General features: G+C 47.2%; 1 protein-coding gene across 1 annotated transcript in view; it reads right to left on the minus strand.

Moving 5' to 3' along the window:
- The window catches only part of LOC140420857 (nitric oxide synthase 1-like), a 514,337-nt gene that overhangs the window by 170,997 nt on the left and 321,613 nt on the right, over positions 1–21,727 (minus strand). Inside the window, exons 14-16 of the mRNA XM_072504947.1 lie at positions 18,042–18,100; positions 14,661–14,771; positions 1,331–1,505 (exon numbers count right to left, since the gene is read on the minus strand). Of these exons, the coding sequence (XP_072361048.1) occupies positions 1,331–1,505; positions 14,661–14,771; positions 18,042–18,100 (345 nt within the window). The remainder of the gene's footprint in view (positions 1–1,330; positions 1,506–14,660; positions 14,772–18,041; positions 18,101–21,727) is intronic.

Genomic DNA, 21,727 nt, shown 5'->3' on the forward strand with positions numbered 1-21,727 from the left:
TGCCCTGGTTCATTACCAAGTACCAAATCCAATATGGCCTCCCCTCTGGTTGGACAATCTACATACTGTGTTAGAAAAGTTTCCTAGGCACACTGCACAAACACCACCCCATCCAAACTATTTGATCGAAAGTGTTTCCACTCAATATTTGGGAAGTTGAAGTCAGCCATGACTATTACCCTTTGACTTCTACACCTTTGCAAAATCTGTTTCCCAATCTGTTCCTCCACATCTCTGCTGCTATTGGGGGGCCTATAGACAACTCTCAACAAGGTGACTGCTCCTTTCCTATTTCTGACTTCAACCCATACTACCTCAGTAGGCAGATCCTCCTCAAACTGCCTCTCTGCAGCTGTTATACTATCTCTAATTAACAATGCAACCCCCCCCCCCCACCTCTTTTACCACTCTCCCTAATCTTATTGAAACATCTATAACCAGGAACGTCCAACAACCATTTCTGCCCCTCTTCTATCCAAGTTTCTGTGATGGCCACCACATCGTAGTCCCAAGTACTAATCCATGCCTTAAGTTCACCCACCTTATTCCTGATGCTTCTTGCGTTGAAGTATACACACTTCAACCCATCTCCATGCCTGCAAGTACTCTCCTTTGTCAGTGTTACCTTCCCCACTGCCTCACTACATGCTTTGGCGTCCTGAACATCTGCTACCTAAGTTGCTGGACTACAAATCCGGTTCCCATTCCCCTGCCAAATTAGTTTAAACCCTCCCGAAGAGTACTAGAAGAGTACTTACAGCCTGAGAGTTCTGATTGAAGGCAGATACTAGACGATCCAAATAATCCAATGGTTTGCAACACCCCGCATTCTAAGAAGATCACTGCAGACAAAGACCGCAACCTCCGCAGCGAAGATTCTCGTCTCTCGTCCCATTTAATCTCCATTATTTTGATCCTTCCCTTCCCTGCTGTGTGTCTGTCTTGTGTGTCCGTGTGTGGAGAGTGGGATGGTGTTATGGGAGTAGTTAGATTAGCAGACTGTTGTTCTATTATGGCCATTACATGTTGAACTCTCTTGTTGTAAATACATTTATTTTGTGTTTTACCTACAAATTTGGTGCCTGTAAGTCATTGAAGCAGTCAGGGATCAAAGATCTAAGAACAATATACAAATTAGTGGTTAATTCACTTTGGTTGGGACTCCGGGATCTGTGAGGCTGGAATTGACCACGCACTCGCCCAGGGTGTCGTAACAAAAGAATATTCACAGGAATACAGGGAACATGAGATGTGACAGACAGATAGACAGAGAGACAGACAGACAGAATAGACTGTCAAATAAACAGGTTTGTCAGTCATTGTCTCAGACCTTGAAAATGCTCTTGGACCAGATGCGGAAGAGATCCTCTTGCCCGCACAGCTCGTCTCCTTCCCCCATTGGTAGAATTCTTTCTGCTCCGAGTTCTTCTAGTCTTGTGTCAATGGCACGAGCAAAAGCACAGAAATGTGGGTATGCTCGTGAACCCAGGCCAAAAACTGCAAACCTGCAAGAATCAAAATTAGACTGTAACTCTGCCATAGGCACCTCACTGAATGAGACAGAGATGGAGAGGGCAAGCATTTCCACGTCCGCTGGTACTGTTAATGGTTCCCTCTTTTGAGGCATTGTTTCTTTCTGTTCCAGTTCTCCCATCATTCCGCCTCTCCTCAAAGAACCAAGCCGTGAACCCTGTACAAGTAATCTCCAACTTTCCTTTCATCTCCAAACTCATTCAACATTTGTCATAATATCTGTTACCATCATTCCTAAAACTCCATGCATGAATCCCCCACATGGCCGCCTCCACCCCAAACCACAACTGCAAACCAAACGCCGACCTCCCACACCAAACCCCGCCCCTTGCCCCCACAACAAACGCCGCCCCCACTCCAAACCCCACCCACACAACAAACCCCACCCACACAACAAACCCCACCCCCACTCCAAACCCTGCCTCCATGCCAAACCCCGCCCCCACACCAAACCCCACCCCCATTACAAATCCCACCCCCACTCCAAACCCACCCCCCACTCAAACCCAGCCTCCACACCAAACCCCACCCCCACACCAAACCCCACTCCCACTCCAAACCCCACCCCCACTCCAAACACTGCCCCCCACGCCAAACCACCCCCACTCCAAACCCCATCCCTCACTCTAAACCCCACCCCCACTCCAAACCCCACCCCCACACCAAACCCCACCCCCACTCCAAACCCCACCCCCACTCCAAACCCTGCCTCCATGCCAAACCCCGCCTCCACACCAAACCCCACCCCAACTACAAATCCCACCCCCACTCCAAACCCACCCCCCACTCCAAACCCTGCCTCCACACCAAACCCCACCCCCACACCAGACCCCACCCCACTACAAATCCCGCCCCCATGCCAAACCCTGCCCCTATGCCAAATCTCGCCTCCAATAAAAGCCCGGCCCCCACTCCAATCTCTGCCTCCAATCGAAACCCTACCCCCACTCCAAACCCCACCCACACTCAAAACACTCAGATAGTGAAACAGGATGGCAGAGTGTTATTTAAATGGAGATAGGTTAATAAATGTTGAAGTACAAAGTGACCTACATTCCAGCCACTGAAAGCAAACGTGCAAGAAGAACAACTAGTTCTTCTTGGTATGTTGGCCTTCATTGCAAGAGGACTGAGTACAGGAGCAAAGATGTCTTACTGCAGCTGTACAGGGTCTTGGTGCAGAATTAGGCCACTCGGCCCCTCGGGTCTGCTCTGCCATTCAATCATGGCTGATATTTTTCGCATCTTCATTTTTCTGCCTCCGCCCTTTAACCCGTGATCCCCTTATTGACCAAGAACCTATCTATCTTTGTCTTAAGGACACTACAGCAGAAGGATGTGGATGCTTTGGAGAGGGTACAGAAGTAGTTTACAAGGATGTTGCCTGGCATGGAGGGCATTAGCCACAAGGACAGGTTAGATAAACTCGGTCTGTTGTCACTGAAAGGATGGAGGTTGAGAGGTGACCTGATAGGAGGTCTACAAGATTACAAGTGGCATGGATAGAGTGGATAGTCAGATGCTCTTTCCTAGGGTAGGAGAGTCAAGTACTAGGGGACATAGGTTTAAAGTGTGTGGGGAAAAGTTTAGAACTGATGAGCAAGGCAAGTTTTTTACACAGAGGATGGTAAATATATGGAACACGCTGCTAGGTGCAGGTATGATAGCAGCATTTCAGGGGCATCTAGACAAATATATGAATAGGGTGGGAATGGAAGGATACAGCGAATAGAACGATACACAGCGAAAACAGCGCGGGAGCAGAGAGAGCCGGGACAGTGAAAACAGCGCCGGAGGAGAGAGCCGGGAGATTTTAAAATCGCGGGAGGAGAGAGCCGAGACAGCGAAAACAGCGTGGGAGCAGAGAGAGCCAGGACAGCGAAAACAGCGCCGGAGGAGAGAGCCGGGAGATTTAAAAAGCGCGGGAGGAGAGAGCCGGGACAGTGAAAACAGCGCGGGAGCAGAGAGAGCCGGGACAGCGAAAACAGCGCCGGAGGAGAGAGCCGGGAGATTTAAAAAGCGCGGGAGGAGAGAGCCAGGACAGCGAAAACAGCACGGGAGCAGAGAGAGCCGGGACAGCGAAAACAGCGCAGGAGGAGAGAGCCGGGAGATTTAAAAAGGGCGGGAGGAGAGAGCCGGGACAGCGAAAACAGCGCGGGAGCAGAGAGAGCCGGGACAGTGAAAACAGCGCCGGAGGAGAGAGCCGGGAGATTTTAAAATCGCGGGAGGAGAGAGCCGAGACAGCAAAAACAGCGTGGGAGCAGAGAGAGCCAGGACAGCGAAAACAGCGCCGGAGGAGAGAGCCGGGAGATTTAAAAAGCGCGGGAGGAGAGAGCCGGGACAGTGAAAACAGCGCGGGAGCAGAGAGAGCCGGGACAGCGAAAACAGCGCCGGAGGAGAGAGCCGGGAGATTTAAAAAGCGCGGGAGGAGAGAGCCGGGACAGCGAAAACAGCACGGGAGAAGAGAGAGCCGGGACAGCGAAAACAGCGCCGGAGAAGAGAGCCGGGAGATTTTTAAAGCGCGGGAGGAGAGAGCCGGGACAGCGAAAACAGCGCGGGAGCAGAGAGAGCCGGGACAGCGAAAACAGCGCCGGAGGAGAGAGCCGGGAGATTTAAAAAGCGCGGGAGGAGAGAGCCGGGTCAGCGAAAACAGCGTGGGAGCAGAGAGAGCCGGGACAGTGCTGGGAGAGGTGAGTGCACAAAAGGTGTGGCAGGAGTGCCTTTAGACACGGAGTGCTGATTGGAACAGAGTGCATCTGAGTTTTGGTGAGTGACTGAGTTCGGGTGAGTGGCGAGAGAGGGCTGTGTTTTTGTTGGTGTTCGGGTTTATCCTTGAGGTTATATAAATAAAATTAAAAAATATATATTTAAATTAATTAACTAGTTGAATATGGCTGGACAGGTAATGTGCTGTTGCTGTATGATGATGGAACTGGTGGATCCCATTGAGACCGTCAGTGACCACATCTGCAGCAAGTGTTGGCTGCTCGAGGAATTTCGGCTCAGAATTGATGAGCTGCAGACCGAGCTGCACACACTGCGGCACATCAGGTAGGGGGAACATTACCTGGACACTTTGTTTCAGGAGGCAGTCACATCCGGTAGAATAAGTTCTGTTAATTCGGACAGTGGTCAGGGACAGAGTGTTGTGACTGCAAGGGAGGCAGTTAGGGGGATCCTGAGTTTAGGAGTTGAGGAGCCTCAGCCCTTGACCTTGTCCAACAGGTATGAGGTACTAGCTCCCTGTGTGGATGAGGAAGAGGGCTGTAGGGAGGATGCGTTGACTGACCACTGCACCGTGGTACAGGAAGCCATTCAAGAGGGGGGAGCAAAAAGACAAGTGGTAGTTGTAGGGGATTCTATAATTAGGGGGATTGATGGTATCCTTTGTAAGCCAGATCGAGAGTCCCGCATGGTATGTTGCCTGCCCGGTGCCAGGGTGAGGGACATCTCTGATCGGCTTGAAAGGATCTTGGAGAGAAAGGGGGAGGATCCAGTTGTTGTGGTCCACGTTGGGACTAAGGTAAGACTAGGAAAGAGGACCTGTTTGGGGATTATCAAACACTAGGGACTAAATTAAAGAGCAGGTCCTCCAGGGTTATAATCTCTGGATTACTACCCGAGCCACGTGCCAATTGGCATAGGGTTGAGAAAATTAGAGAAGTTGACACGTGGCTAAAGGAGTGGTGTGGGAAAGAGGGATTCCATTTCATGGGGCATTGGCATCAGTACTGGGGCAGGAGGGACCTGTACCGTTGGGACGGTCTTCACCTGAACCATTCTGGGACCAGTGTTCTAGCAAATAGGATAAATAGGTTGGTCACAAGGACTTTAAACTAGCAAGTTGGGGGGAAGGGAAGTGTAAAGCTATGGACAGTATAATGGTTCATGGAGATCAAGGCATCAGGTAACGTGACAGGTTATTATGTAGAGATATGGGTTCAAAGACAAGGAAAATTAGGAGAAAGGGTAAGAGGAAAAATAAATTGTGAAAAGTTACTGATCAAGGTGTTAGGATTCATAACAAAGACATAAAAAACAGCATAAGTGTACTTTACCTGAATGCTCGTAGTATACGAAATAAGGTAAATGAGTTGATGGTGCAAATCATCGTGAATGGCTATGATTTTGTGGCCATTACTGAAACATGGTTAAAAGATGGTCACGACTGGGAGTTAAATATCCAAGGGTATCAGACTATACGAAAGGATAGAATGGACGGTAAAGGTGGTGTAGCTTTGTTGTTTAAGGATGGCATCCGGGCAATAGTAAGGGATGATATTGGTGTTATGGAGGACAGGGTTGAATCAATTTGGGTGGAAATCAGGAATAGTAAGGCGAAAAGGTCACTGATAGGAGTAGTCTATAGGCCACCAAATAGTAACAGGATGGTAGGGCAGGCAATAAGCAAAGAAATAACGGATGCATGTAGAAATGGTACAGCGGTTATCATGGGAGATTTTAATCTGCATATCGATTGGTTTAACCAGGTTGGTAAAGGCAGCCTTGAGGAGGAGTTTATAGAATGTGCCCGGGATAATTTCCTGGAACAGTATGTAATGGAACCTACAAGGGAACAAGCGGTCCTAGATCTGGTCCTGTGTAATGAGGCAGGATTGATTAATGATCTCATAGTTCGGGATCCTCTTGGAAGGAGCGACCACAATATGGTGGAATTTAAAATACAGTTGGAGGATGACAAGGTAAAATCAAACACTAGTGTTTTGTGCTTAAACAAAGGCGATTACAATGGGATGAGAGAAGAACTAGCTAAGGTAGACTGGGAGCAAAGACTTCATGTTGAAGCAGTTGAGGAACAGTGGAGAACCTTCCGAGCGATCTTTCACAGTGTTCAGAAAAGGTTCATACCGACAAAAAAGAAAGACGGTAGAAAGGGGAAAAATCGACCATGGATATCTAAGGAGGTGAGGGAGAGTAACAAATTGAAGGAAAAAACATACAAAGTGGCAAAAAGTAGTGGGAGACTAGAGGACTGGGAAGTCTTTAGGGGACAACTGAAAGCTACTAAAAAAGCCATAAAGAAGAGTAAGGTAGACTATGAAAGTAAACTGGCTCAGAACATAAAAGCAGATAGTAAAAGCTTCTACCAATAAATAAGACAAAAAAGAGTGGCTAAGGTAAATATTGGTCCTTTGGAAGATAGGCCGGAAAGTGGAGCTGAGGCCACAAAAGATCAGCCATGATCTCATTGAATGGTACAGCAGGCTCGAGGGGCCAGATGGCCTACTCCTGCTCCTAGTTCTTATGTTCTTATGAGAAGGGAGATTTAATAATAGGAGACGGGGAAATGGCTGAGGAGCTGAACAGGTGTTTTGGGTCAGTCTTCACAGTGGAGGACACAAGTAACATGCCAGTGACTGATGGAAATAAGGATATGATAGGTGAGGACCTTGAGATGATTGTAATCACTAAAGAGGCAGTATTGGGCAAGCTAATGGGGCTAAAGGTAGACAAGTCTCCTGGCCCTGATGGGATGCATCCCAGAGTGTTAAAAGAGATGGCTAGGGAAATTGTAAACGCACTAGTGATAATTTATCAAAATTCACTAGACTCTGGGGTGGTCCCAGAGGATTGGAAAGTAGCAAACGTGACACCACTGTTTAAAAAAGGAGGTCGGCAGAAAGCGGGTAATTATATGCCGGTAAGCTTAACTTCGGTTGTAGGGAAAATGCTGGAATCTATCATTAAGGAGGAAATAGCGGGGCACCTGGAGGGAAATTGTCCCATTGGGCAGACACAGCATGGGTTTACAAAGGGTAGGTCGTGTCTGACTAATTTGGTAGAATTTTTTGAGGACGTTACCAGTGCAGTAGATAACGGGGAGCCAATGGATGTGGTATATCTGGATTTCCAGAAAACTTTTGACAAGGGGCCACACAAAAGGTTGCTGCATAAACTAAAGATGCATGGCATTGAGGGTAAAGTGGTAGCATGGGTAGAGGATTGGTTAACTAACAGAAAGCAGAGAGTGGGGATAAATGGGTGTTTCTCTGGTTGGCAACCTGTAACTAGTGGGGTCACTCAAGTATCAGTGTTGGGCCCGCAGTTGTTCACAATTTACATAGACGATTTGGAGTTGGGGACCAAGTGCAATGTGTCAAAGTTTGTAGACGACACTAAGATGAGTGGTAAAGCAAAAAGGGCAGAGGATACCGGACGTCTGTAGAAGGATTTGGATAGGTTAGGTGATTGGGCTAGGGTCTGGCAGATGGAATTCAATGTTACCAAGTGTGAGGCTATCCATTTTGGGAGGAATAACAGCAGAATGGATTATTATTTAAACGGTAAGATGTTAAAACATGCTGCTGTGCAGAGGGATCTGGGTGTGCTGGTGCACGAGTCGCAAAAAGTTGCAACAGGTAATTAAGAAGGCTAATCGAGTTTTGTCTTTCATTGCTAGAGGGATGGAGTTCAAGACTAGTGAGGTTATGCTGCAATTGGTATAGGGTGTTGGTGAGGCCGCATCTGGAGTATTGTGTTCAGTTTTGGTCTCCTTACCTGAGAAAGGACATATTGACACTGGAGGGAGTGCAGAGGAGATTCACTAGGTTGATCCCAGAGTTGAGGGGATTACATTATGACGAGGTTGAGTAGACTGGGATTGTACTCATTGGAGTTCAGAAGGATGCGGGGGGATCTTATTGAGACATATAAAATTATGAAGGGATAGGATAGATGCGGGCAGATTGTTTCCACTGGTCGGGGAAAGCAGAACTAGGGGGCATAGCCTCAAAATAAGGGGAGGTAGATTTAGGACGGAGTATAGGAGGAACTTCTTCACCCAAAGGGTTGTGAATCTCTGGAATTCCTTGCCCAGTGAAGCAGTTGAGGCTCCTTCTTTCAACGTTTTTAAGAAAAAGATAGATGCCTTTCTAAAGAATAAAGGGATTCGGGGATATGGTGTAAGGGCCGGAGAGTGGAGCTGAGTCCACAAAGATCAGCCATGATCTCATTGAATGGCGGAGCAGGCTCGAGGGGCCAGATGGCCTACTCCTGTTCCTAGTTCTTATGTTCTTATGATACGGACTCCATAAGTGCATACAGTTTAATCTGGACAGGGACTATGGTCGGCGCAGGCTTAGAGGTCCGTAGGCCCTGTTCCTGTGCTGTATTGTACTTTGTTCTCCTTATTGAAGGGTCAGTTACGAGGGGATGCAAGTTCAAGGTGAGGGGCAGGAGGTTCAAGGGGGGGTTTGAGGAAAAACGTTTTTGCCCAGAGGGTGGGTTACCTCACTGTCATGTGAGTGTCACTTTAAGAACATGGCTTCAGTGATGTCATTCTTTGGGTGGCGCTGGGCTGTGGCTCTAGTTTTACTTTTGTTTTGAGCTGGGAGTGGCTCTGAGTTTTACTTTCTGTTTACACTGTTGGAAGCTGGATTCAGAAAAAAGAAGGCTTCTCCTCTCTCTCTCTCTGTATGTTAAAAGGTGGCCAGATCATTTGATAATTTAAAAGTGATAACTGTTTTCTGTAAAGAATTCAAACCTACTGTTTTGTTAAAAGGGTTTTCCTGGTTTTATTGGATGTTGTTATCAAGTTTAAACAGCAGAAAGGTAAGTTATTAAGGGTTATATATAGAGTACTGTAGCTGTGTGGGGTATTTATGTTTGTAGTTGATAAAATGCTTACTGTGTGTGTTTGTAAACTGTTAACTGAATTCGTAGGATACACTTTGTTTTGTTTAAAAGTGCTTAAGGCCTCTTGTTGAATAACACCTGAAAGGTAGGTCCTTATGCTCCTCCCCAAAATCAATAAACAGTTGTAGGTCAGGTGAACTCCGTGATATATTTTGGTGTTCTCAAAACCCTGGCCCATAACACTCGCATCCTATTTCTAAAAAGATTTTTTATTCTCCTCCATTTTCACATTTTCTCCCAAATTTGCACCCACCAACAAGAAACAATGAGCAATAACGAATATAATGTCAATCCCCATATCACCAACAACAATCCCATCCTCCCACCAACCCCAAAACAACTGTCCGCATGTGAACATAAACAAATAACAAAAAGGAATCAGGAATCACCCATAGTCACCATTAACAGATACAGTCCAATTCTTTCTCCCACTTTGCTTCCAAAATAGCTCCATAAACCGCCGACACTAACCCCTTCTCCACTTCCTCGTCGTCAGCACTTCCTCCAGCAATGTGGAGGCCGGCTCCACCGGGAAGCTCTGTACCTCCTTCCTGGCAAAATCTCGAACCTACATGTATCTAAACATTTCCCCCTGCTCCAGCCCATACTTTGCTCCCAGCCCCTTCAATCCTGCAAACCGACCCCCAAGAAACAAATCTTTTAGTGTCTTAATCCCCTTTTCCCATTTCCGAAAATTTCCGTCCCACTTCCCTGGACACTTTAAAAAGTACCCGGATGAGCACTTGGAATGTCATAACATGTCAGAACATTCAAGCCTATGAGCCAAGTGCTGGATTAGGTAGGCAGGTCAGGTGTTTTTCATATGTCGGTGCAAACTCAATGGGCCGAAGGGCCTCATCTGTGCTGTATTATTCTGTGATTCTGATAAGTGTGAGGTAATACATTTTGGGAGGTCTAATAAGTGTAGTATATACACAATGAACGGTGAGCCCCTAGGGGGTATTGAGGAACAAAGGGACCTTGATGTACACGCCCATGGATCCCTGAAGGTGGCAGCACAGATAGGTAGGTTGGTGAAGAAGGCACACAAAATGCTTGCTTTCATTAGCTGGGGCATAGAACATAGGAGCAGGGAGGTCTTGGTGCAACTTTATGAAATATTGAACCCAAAGAGAAAATGATGGAAAATCTGGCAGCATCTGTTGGGAGAGAAAAGAGCGAACATTTTGAGTCCAGATGACCCTTTGTCCCTACAGGACCTGCTGAAATTTTCCAGCATTTTCTCCTTGGTTTCAGATTCCAGTATCCACAGTAATTTGCTTTTATAAAATATTGATTAGGCGACAGATGGAATATTATGTGCAGTTTCTTTCGCCACAAGGAAGGACGTGATTGCACTCGAGGAGGTGCAGAGGAGATTCACCAGGAAGTTGCCTGGGTTGGAAGGTTTCAGCTATGAGGAGAGAATGGATAGGCTGGGTTTGTTTCCTGGAATAGAGGAGACTGAGGAGGGGGCATCTGATAAAGGTAGGGCAGCATGGTAGCACATGTGGCTAGCACTGTGGCTTCACAGCGCCAGGGTCCTAGGTTCAATTCCCCGCTGGGTCACTGTCTGTGCGGAGTCTGCATATTCTCCCGTGTCTGCGTGGGCTTCCTCCGGGTGCTCCCGTTTCCTCCCACAGTCCAAAGACGTGCAGGTTAGGTGGATTGGCCATGCTAAATTGCCCTTAGTGTCCAAAAAGGTTAGGAGGGGTTATTGGGTTACCGGGATAGGGTGGAAGTGAGGGCTTAAGTGGGTTGGTGCAGACTCAATGGGCCGAATGGCCTCCTTCTGCACTGTATGTTCTATGTATCTATGTATCTGTGTCTACAAAATTATGAGAGGCATAGATAGCGTAGATCGTAAAAACCTTTTCCCCATGGCAGAGGTGTCTAAGACCAGAGGGCATAGATTTAAGGTGAGGAGTAAGTGGGTTAGAGGAACCTGAGGAAACCCGGGTTATTCTCTCTTCCATCGGACAGAAGATACAAAAGTCTGAGAACACGCACTAACAGCTTCAAAAACAGCTTCTTCCCCGCTGCTACTAGACTCCTGAATGGTCTTCTGATGAACTGAACTGATCGCTCCACATATCTTCTCTACTATGTAGCCTACACTCCATATGCTTCACCCGATGTCTATGTCTATGTATTTACATTGCGTATTTATGCATGTCCTATGTTTCTCATGTATGGAACGATCTGTCCAATCTGTATGTGGAACAATACTTTTCACTGTACCTCGGTATACGTGACATTAAATCTAAATTTAAATCTACCATTGAATATTTGTTCTACATCTCCACATTTCATTGGGAATGCAGGGGGTTCTCCTGGAAAGGACCCCTCAGCGAGCATCACCCTCAACAGATTCAAATATGATTCAAATCACTGTTTATGTGATCTTGCTGTGTATAATCCCAATCAAACATCACTCAACAAAACACAATTGCATCAAATTAAACAAGTACGTTGTGGAAAATTTTGGAAATAATTTATTTTCTTCCTCGCTGGTTTTCTTGTTTGTGGCTGACCGGCCCAACGATTTCAAAAAGTGAGATGGACATTTCTATTGGCCCTTCGATGATCTGTGGATGTGTCAAGGTGCTCAACACCCAATGCAGTCATTTAAAGTGCGGTCACTTTGGTGATGCAGGAAAGCAGCAAGTTTGCACACAGCAAGATCCCACAACCTAGGTTCAATTATTATGGGAGACTTTAACTTTCCAAATATTGACTGGAAAAGATATAGTTCGAGTACATTAGATGGGTCGTTTTTTGTACAGTGTGTGCAGGAAGGCTTCCTGACACAGTTTGTTGACAGGCCAACAAGAGGCGAGGCCACATTGGATTTGGTTTTGGGTAATGAACCAGGCCAGGTGTTGGATTTGGAGGTAGGTGAGCACTTTGGGGACAGTGACCACAATTCGGTGACGTTTACGTTAAGGATGGAAAGGGATAAGTATACACCGCAGGGCAAGAGTTAGAGCTGGGGGAAGGGAAATTATGATGCCATTAGACATGACTTGGGGGGGATAAGGTGGAGAAGTAGGCTGCAAGTGTTGGGCACACTGGATAAGTGGAGCTTGTTCAAGGATCAGCTACTGCGTGTTCTTGATAAGTATGTACCGGTCAGGCAGGGAGGAAGGTGCCGAGCGAGGGAACCGTGGTTTACCAAAGAAGTGGAATCTCTTGTTAAGAGGAAGAAGGAGGCCTATGTGAAGATGAGGTGTGAAGTTTCAGTTGGGGCGATGGAGAGTTACAAGGTAGCGAGGAAGGATCTAAAGAGAGAGCTAAGACGAGCAAGGAGGGGACATGAGAAGTATTTGGCAGGAAGGATCAAGGAAAACCCAAAAGCTTTCTATAGGTATGTCAGGAATAAGCGAATGACTAGGGAAAGAGTAGGACCAGTCAAGGACAGGGATGGGAAGTTGTGTGTAGAGTCTGAAGAGATAGGCGAGATACTAAATGAATATTTTTCGTCAGTATTCACTCAGGAAAAAGATAATGTTGTGGAGGAGAATGCTGAGCTCGAGGTAAATAGATTAGATGGCATTGAGGTACGTAGGGAAGAGGTGTTGGCAATTCTGGACAGGCTGAAAATAGATAAGTCCCCGGGACCTGATGGGATTTATCCTAGGATTCTCTGGGAGGCCAGGGAAGAGATTGCTGGACCATTGGCTTTGATTTTTATGTCATCATTGGATACAGGAATAGTGCCAGAGGACTGGAGGATAGCAAATGTGGTCCCTTTGTTCAAAAAGGGGAGCAGAGACAACCCCGGCAACTATAGACCGGTGAGCCTCACGTCTGTACTGGGTAAAGTCTTGGAGGGGATTATAAGAGACAAGATTTATAATCATCTAGATAGGAATAATATGATCAGGGATAGTCAGCATGGCTTTGTGAAGGGTAGGTCATGCCTCACAAACCTTATCGAGTTCTTTGAGAAGGTGACTGAACAGGTAGACGAGGGTAGAGCAGTTGATGTGGTGTATATGGATTTCAGCAAAGCGTTTGATAAGGTTCCTCACGGTAGGCTATTGCAGAAAATACGGAGGCTGGGGATTGAGGGTGATTTAGAGATGTGGATCAGAAATTGGCTAGCTGAAAGAAGACAGAGGGTGGTGGTTGATGGGAGATGTTCAGAATGGAGTTCTGTCACAAGTGGAGTACCACAAGAATCTGTTCTGGGGCCGTTGCTGTTTGTCATTTTTATCAATGACCTAGAGGAAGGCGCAGAAGGGTGGGTGAGTAAATTTGCAGACGATACTAAAGTCGGTGGTGTTGTCGATAGTGTGGAAGGAAGTAGCAGGTTACAGAGGGATATAGATAAGCTGCAGTGCTGGGCTGAGAGGTGGCAAATGGAGTTTAATGTAGAGAAGTGTGAGGTGATTCACTTTGGAAGGAATAACAGGAATGTGGAATATTTGGCGAATGGAAAAGTTCTTGAAAGTGTGGATGAGCAGAGGGATCTAGGTGTCCATGTACATAGATCCCTGAAAGTTGCCACCCAGGTTGATAGGGTGGTGAAGAAGGCCTATGGAGTGTTGGCCTTTATTGGTAGAGGGATTGAGTTCTGGAGTCAGGAGGTCATGTTGCAGCTGTACAGAACTCTGGTACGGCCGCATTTGGAGTATTGCGTACAGTTCTGGTCACCGCATTATAGGAAGGACGTGGAGGCTTTGGAACGGGTGCAGAGGAGATTTACCAGGATGTTGCCTGGTATGGAGGGAAATTCTTATGAGGAAAGGCTGATGGACTTGAGGTTGTTTTCGTTAGAGAGAAGAAGGTTAAGAGGAGACTTAATAGAGGCATACAAAATGATCAGAGGGTTAGATAGGGTGGACAGTGAGAGCCTTCTCCCGCGGATGGAAATGGCTAGCACGAGGGGACATAGCCTTAAACTGAGGGGTAATAGATATAGGACAGAGGTCAGGGGTAGGTTCTTTACGCAAAGAGTAGTGAGGCCGTGGAATGCCCTACCTGCTACAGTAGTGAACTCGCCAACATTGAGGGCATTTAAAAGTTTATTGGATAAACATATGGATGATAATGGTATAGTGTAGGTTAGATGGCTTTTGTTTCGGTGCAACATCGTGGGCTGAAGGGCCTGTACTGCACTGTATTGTTCTATGTTCTATGTTCTAACCAGCATGTGAGAATGAGCAGATAATCTGTTTATATTAATATTGATTGAGAGATACATTTTGGCCAGGACAGAGGTAGAACTCCCCTGCTCTTATATGAAGTAGAGAGCAGGTAGATGGAGCCTTAGTTTAATATCACATCTGAAAGACATCACAGTCACAGTTACAGTTCTCCCTCAGCACTGCACCAGAGAGCAAACCTCGATGTTTGTGCTCAACTACTGGAGTGGGTCTTCTCAGTGACTGAGAAGGGAATTTGGTACCAACTGACCGACAACTGACAACTGACATGAGATCCGAATAGGTATATATTCTACTTACCGCACACTAGCCAATGGTCCTGTGCTCTCAAAACAATTCTCCTCAGAGGCTGTCCCATTGAACGGCTCAAAATCATCATCAGATAAACTGTTAAATCGAGCTTTATAACTCCTGAAAGAGAAAGTAACCACTCAAAAATGTGTAGCAGAATTAAATATGAAGAACAATTTGTGTACCGACATTGGACATATTGGACAGAGTGATACTGGACACACAACTGACAAGAAACTGATTTGACTCCAGATTTTAAAAATATCCCAGCTGGCATCCCAAATCTTCCACTCCGTCAACCCCTTACCATACAAAGACAGCTGCCAGACTCAAAACTGTACTGAGCCAAACTGGCAGCCGGACAGCAATTCTGCGAGATTAAAATGTTGTCACGTTTTCCAATCCATTCATGGGTTTCTCACTTCCAATCCCTGCCATTTCCTGAAGCCAACCATCCACCTTCAAACTACATTCCAGATTATTCACAATTTAAATCGCATCAGCACCTGCAGCGACAGCTCCCACACCCTTGGTAAAAGGCTCCCAAATTACCTCACCAAACCACTGCGCCCATGATTTCAAATTCTGACCACAATGCTTTCCTACAAAAATGAACTCACATGCAAGTTCAGGATAAAATATAATTGGTAAAACTCCGGAAAAGAGCCATCAGTGCAATAATAAAGGCTCAAGGCAGTTCCCAGTGTTGAAGAGAGGGAGTTCCGGTGTTGGATGAGGGAGTTCCCAACATTGGAGTGAGGAAGTTCCCAATGTCTGTGTGAGGGAATTCCCTGTGATTGACAGAGGGAGTTGTCAGTCATATAGTGAGGGAGTTTCCAGTGATTGAGTTAGGATGTTGCCGATGGTGCAGTGAGAATGTTATCGGTAATGGAGTGAGGAAGTTCCCGGAGATGGGTTGAGAGAATGAGAGTCCCGGTGAGGGAGTTCCCGGTGAGGGAGTTCCTGGAGATGGATCGAGGGAGTTCCTGGAGATGGATTGAGGGAGTTCCTGGTGTTGGAGTGAGGGAGTTCCCGGTGGTGGGGTGAGGAAGTTACCAGTGAGGGATTGAGGAAGTTACCGGTGAGGGAGTGAGGGGGTTCCCGGTGATGGAGTGAGGGAGTTCCCGATGATGGATTTGGGGAGTTCCCGGTGATGGGGTGAGGTGTTTCAGTATGCTGGAGTGAGGGATTTCTCAGTTTTGGAGTGAGCGGGTTCATGTGTTGGGGTGAGGGACTTCCTGGCGATTGAGTGAGGGAATTCCCAGTGTTGTAGAGAGGGAGTTACCAGTGTTGGAGTGAGCGTGTTCCTAGTATTGGAGTAAGGGAGTTCCCAGTGATGGAGTGAGGGAGTTCCCGGTGATGGAGTGAGGGAGTTCCCGGTGATGAGGGAGTTCCCGGTGATGGAGTGAGAGAGTTCCTGGCGATGGAGTGAGGGAGTTCCCGGTGATGAATCTGGGGAGTTCCCGGTGATGGACTGAGGGAGTTCCTGATGATGGTGTGAGGAAACTCCCGGTGTTGGAGTGAGGGAGTTCCCAGTGATGGAGTGAGTGAGTTCCTGGCGATGGAGTGAGGGAGTTCCCGATGATGAATCTGGGGAGTTCCCGGTGATGGAGTGAGGGAGTTCCTGATGATGGAGTGAGGAAACTCCCGGTGTTGGAGTGAGGGAGTTCCCGGTGATGGAGTGAGAGAGTTCCTGGTGAGGGAGCTCCTGGTGTTGGAGTGAGGGAGTTCCCGGTGATGGAGTGAGGGAGTTCCTGGTGTTGGAGTGAGGGAGTTCCTGGTGATGGAGTGAGAGAGTTCCTGATGATGGAGTGAGGAAACTCCTGGTGTTGGAGTGAGGGAGTTCCTGATGATGGAGTGAGAGAGTTCCTGGTGATGGAGTGAGGGAGTTTCTGGTGTTGGAGTGAGAGAGTTCCTGGTGTTGGAGTGAGGGAGTTCCTAGTGATGGATTTGGGGAGTTCCCGGTGATGGAGTGAGGGAGTTCCTGGTGTTGGAGTGAGGGAGTTCCTGGTGATGGATTTGAGGAGTTCCCGGTGATGGAGTGAGGGAGTTCCTGGTGTTGGAGTGAGGGAGTTCCTGGTGTTGGAGTGAGGGAGTTCCTGGTGTTGGAGTGAGGGTGTTCCTGGTGTTGGAATGAGGGCGTTCCTGGTGTTGGAGTGAGGGAGTTCCTGGTGTTGGAGTGAGGGTGTTCCTGGTGTTGGAATGAGGGCGTTCCTGGTGTTGGAGTGAGGGAGTTCCTGGTGATGGAGTGAGGGAGTTCCTGATGATGGAGTGAGGGAGTTCCCGGTGTTGGAGTGAGGGAGGTCCTGGTGATGGAGCGTGAGTGTCCCTGGTGTTGGAGTGAGGGAGTTCCCAATGATGGATTTGGGGCGTTCCCAGTGATGGAGAGAGGGAATTCCCAGTGTTGTAGTGAGCGGATTACCGGTGTTGGAGTGGAGCAGATCTTGGTGTTTGAGTGAGGGAGTTATTGCGATGGAGTGAGTGTGTTCCCGGTAATAGATTGAGGGAGTTCCCAGTGTTGCATTGAAGGAGTTCCTGGTGATTAAGTGAGGGAGTTCCCAGTGTTGCAGTGAGGGGGCTAACCAGTGTTGGAGTGGAGTAGATCTTGGTGTTGGGAGTGAGGGACATTGTGAAGATGGAGTGAGGGTGTTTCCGGTAAACGAGTGAGGGAGTTCCCGGTGAGGGAGTTCATGGTGATTGATTGAGGGAATGCCCGGTGATAGAATGAGTTATGTTCCGATGATGTATTGAGGAAGTTGCCAGTTTTACAGTGGGGGAGTTCCCACTGATAGAGTGAGGCAGTTTCCACTGAATAAGTGAGGGGGTCCCGGTGAGGGAGAAGTTCCCGGTGAGGAAGTGAGGAAGTTCCTGGTGAGGGAGTGAGAGGGTTCCCGGTGATGGGGTGAGGAAGTTACCGGTGAGGGAGTGAGGAAAGTACTGGTGAGAGAGTGAGGGAGTTCCCAGTGTTGGAGTGAGGGGGTTTCCGCTGTTGGAGTGAGGGAATCCCAGTGAGGAAGTGAGGGGTTTCCCGGTGAGGGGGTTCCCCGAGAAGGAGTGAGGGATTTCACGGTGATGGAGAGAGGGAGTGCCCAGCGAGTGAGTGAATATGATTTGGGAACGGTGTCAGGAAAGGTATTTTTGAACAAACAATGTTCGAAAACTGTGGTGAATGAGAGTGAATTGAAAACTTGTTCATAATTGAAGAGTTTACAATCCAATTAGGTTGGAGGATGATAAGCCATGAGTACCCATCGGTGCAACTTGTATGAGCAGCTAAATGGCCTCTGGGCAATCAAACTACGGAGACCAGTCTGTATTTGTGATGATCTAATCTGTAAAATGATCAGCACAGTGCCAGTATCTGCTCGGCACCAGGCCTACTTAACTCACTGTGTCAGCTTGGCGGCGGAGCTCGGATGTGTCATTGCCATCAAAAGGTCTGCAAAAATCTACAAAGAGATTCGGGAGTGAAGTACACAGCTGTACAAGAAATAAGATTAAACAACACAACACAACATCACATCACTCAATCTGAGAAAGTTTCAAAATTTATACATGTGATCGAGTGTTAATTATCAGTGACAGTGTCCGCAGTGTGTGATCGGTTGTGGATTATCATTGACAGTGGCCCTCGCCACAGAGACAGTGGAACGAAGGAGGTTGAGGGGCGACCTGATAGAGGTCTACAAAATTATGAGGGGCATAGACAGAGTGGATAGTCAGAGGCTTTTCCCCAGGGTAGCGGGGTCAATTACTAGGGGGCATAGGTTTAAGGTGAGAGGGGCAAGGTTTAGAGTAGATGTACGAGGCAAGTTTTTTACGCAGAGGGTAGTGGGTGCCTGGGACCCGCTACCGGAGGAGGTGGTGGAAGCAGGGACGATAGGGACATTTAAGGGGCATCTTGACAAATACATGAATAGGTTGAGAATAGAGGGATACGGACCCAGGAAGTGTAGAAGATTGTAGTTTAGTCGGGCAGCATGGTCGGCACGGGCTTGGACGGCCGAAGGGCCTGTTCCTGTGCTGTACAATTCTTTGTTCTTTGTTGTTCTTATTGAGTGTGTATTATCAGTGACAGTGTCCCTCCTGTGAGATCGAATGTGCACTATCAGTGGCAGTGTCCCTAGTGTGTAAATGACTGTATTATCAGTGACTGTCCCGTGTGTGACCGATTGTGGATTATCAATGATTGTGTCCATAGTGTGTCATCGAGTGTGGATTATCAGTGACATTGTCCCTAGTGTGTGATTTTTTTGTGTATTATCAGTGACAATGTCCCCAGTGTGTGATCGATTGTGGATTATCATTGACAGTGTTCCCATTGCGTGATCGATTGCGGATTCTCAGTGACAGTGTCCCTATTGTGTGATTGACTGTGTATTATCAGTGACAGTGTTCCCATTGTGTGATCGATTGTGGATAATCAGTGACAGTGTCATCAGTGTGTGATCGATTCTGTGTTATCAGCGACAGTGTCCCTAGTGTGTGATCGAATGTGTATTATCAGTGGCAGTATCACTAGTGTGTGATCGAATGTGAATTATCAGTGACAGTGTCCCGACTGTGTGATTGTTTGAGTATTATCAGTGACAGTGTCACTAGTGTGATCGATTGTGGATTATCAGTGACAGTGTGCTTAGTGTGTGATCGATTGTGGTTATCAGTGACAGTGTCCCGAGTGTGTGATCGAGTGTAGATTGCCAGTGACAGTGTTCCCAGTGGGTGATCGATTGTGAATTATCAGTGACAGTATCCCTAGTGTTAGATTGAGTGTGTATTATCAGTGACAGAGTCCGCAGTTTGTGATCGATTGTGGATTATCAGTGACAGTGTCGCTCGTGTGTGATCGTGTGTGATTTATCAGTGACAGTGTCCCCATGTGTGATCAATTGATTGTCGATTATCAGTCACAGTGTCCCTAGTGTGTGATCCATTGTGGATTATCAGTGACAGTGTCCCCAGTGTGTGATCGATTGTGGATTATCAGTGTCAGTGTTCCCATTGTGTGATCGATTGCGGATTATCAGTGACAGTGTCACTATTGTGTGATCGATTGTGGATTATCAGTGACAGTGTGCTTAGTGTGTGATCGATTGTGGATTATCAGTGACAGTGTCCCGAGTGTGTGATCGAGTGTGGATTGCCAGTGACAGTGTTCCCAGTGTGTGATCGATTGTGAATTATCAGTGACATTGTCCCTAGCATGTGATCGAGTGTGTATTATCAGTGATAATGTCCGCAGTGTGTGATTGATTGAGGATTATCAGTGACAGTGTCTCTACTGTGTGATCGAGTGTGTATTATCAGTGACAGTGTCCCTAGCGTGTGATCAAGTGTGTATTATCAGTGACAGTGTCCGCAGTGTGTGATTGATTGAGGATTATCAGTGACAGTGTCTCTACTGTGTGATCGAGTGTGGATCATCAGTGACAGTGTCCCCAGTGTGTGATCGAGTGTGGATTGTCAGTGACAGTGTCTCTCGCGTATGATCGTGTGTGTATTATGAGTGACAGTGTCCCTAGTGATCGATTCTGTATTATCAGTGGCAATGTCACTAGTGTGTGAGCGAATGTGGATTATCAGTGACAGTGTCCCTAGTGTCTGATTGGTTGTGTATTATCAGTGACAGTGACCCTAGTGTGTGATCGATTGTGGATAACCAGTGACAGTGTCCCAAGTGTGTGATCGAGTGTGGATAACCACTGACAGTGTCCCTAGTGTGTGATCGATTGTGTATTATCAGTGACAGTGTCCCCAGTGTGTGATGGATTGTGAATTATCAGTGACCGTGTCCTTAGTGTGTGATCGGTTGTGTATTATCAGTGACAGTATCCGCAGTGTCTGATCATTGTGAATTATCAGTGACAGTGTTCACTGTGTGTGAATGATTGTGGATTATCAGTGACAGTGTTCCTAGTGTGTGATCGAATGTGTATTATCAGTGACAGTGTCCCTAGTGTGTGATCGATTGTCTATTATCAGTGACTGTGTTGCCAGTGTGTGATCGATTGTGGAATTTCGGTGAGAGAGTCCCTACTGTGTGATCCATTGTGGATTATCAGTGACAGTGCCCCCAGTGTGTGATCGTTGGTGTATTATCAGTGAAAGTGCCCCTAGTGTGTGATCGAGTGTTGATTATCAGTGACTGTGTCCGCAGTGTGTGATCGATTGTGGATTATCAGTGGCAGTGTCCCTAGTGTGTGATCGATTGTGGATTATCAGTGGCAGTGTCCCTAGTGTGTGATCGATTGTGGATTATCCGGAAATGTGTCCCTAATGTGTGCTTGTTTGCGTATTATCAGCGACTGTCCCCAGTGTGTGATCGATTGTGGATTATCAGTGACAGTGTCCCGAGTATGTGATTGATTGCGGATTATCAGAGCCAGTGTCCCCAATGTGTGAATGATTGTGGAGTATTAATCACTGTGTGCCCAGTGTGTGATCGAGTGTGTATTATGATTGGCAGTGTCCCCAGTGTGTGATCGATTGTGTATTATCAGTGTCACTGTCCCGAGAACAATCAAAGAACAAAGAAATGGCCCTTCAGCCCTCCAAGCCCGTGCCGACCATGCTGCCCGACTAAACTACAATCTTCTACACTTCCTGGGTCCGTATCCCTCTATTCCCATCCTATTCATGTATTTGTCAACATGCCCCTTAAATGTCACTATCGTCCTTGCTTCCACCACCTCCTCCGGTAGGGAGTTCCAGGCACCCACTACCCTCTGCGTAAAAAACCTGCCTCGTACATCTACTCTAAACCTTGCCCCTCTCACCTTAAACCTATGCCCCCTAGTAATTGACCCCTCTACCCCAGGGATAAGCCTCTGACTATCCACTCTGTCTATGCCCCTCATAATTTTGTAGGCCTCTATCAGGTCGCCCCTCAACCTCCTTCGTTCCAGTGAGAACAAATCGAGTTTATTCAACCGCTCCTCATAGCTAATGCCCTCTATACCAGGCAACATTCTGGTAAATCTCTTCTGCACCCTCTCTAAAGCCTCCACATCCTTCTGGTAGTGTGGCGACCAGAATTGAACACTGTACTCCAAGTGTGGCCTAACTAAGGTTCTATA

Source organism: Scyliorhinus torazame, chromosome 5, assembly GCF_047496885.1.
Source record: "Scyliorhinus torazame isolate Kashiwa2021f chromosome 5, sScyTor2.1, whole genome shotgun sequence".
Classification (NCBI taxonomy): domain Eukaryota; kingdom Metazoa; phylum Chordata; class Chondrichthyes; order Carcharhiniformes; family Scyliorhinidae; genus Scyliorhinus; species Scyliorhinus torazame.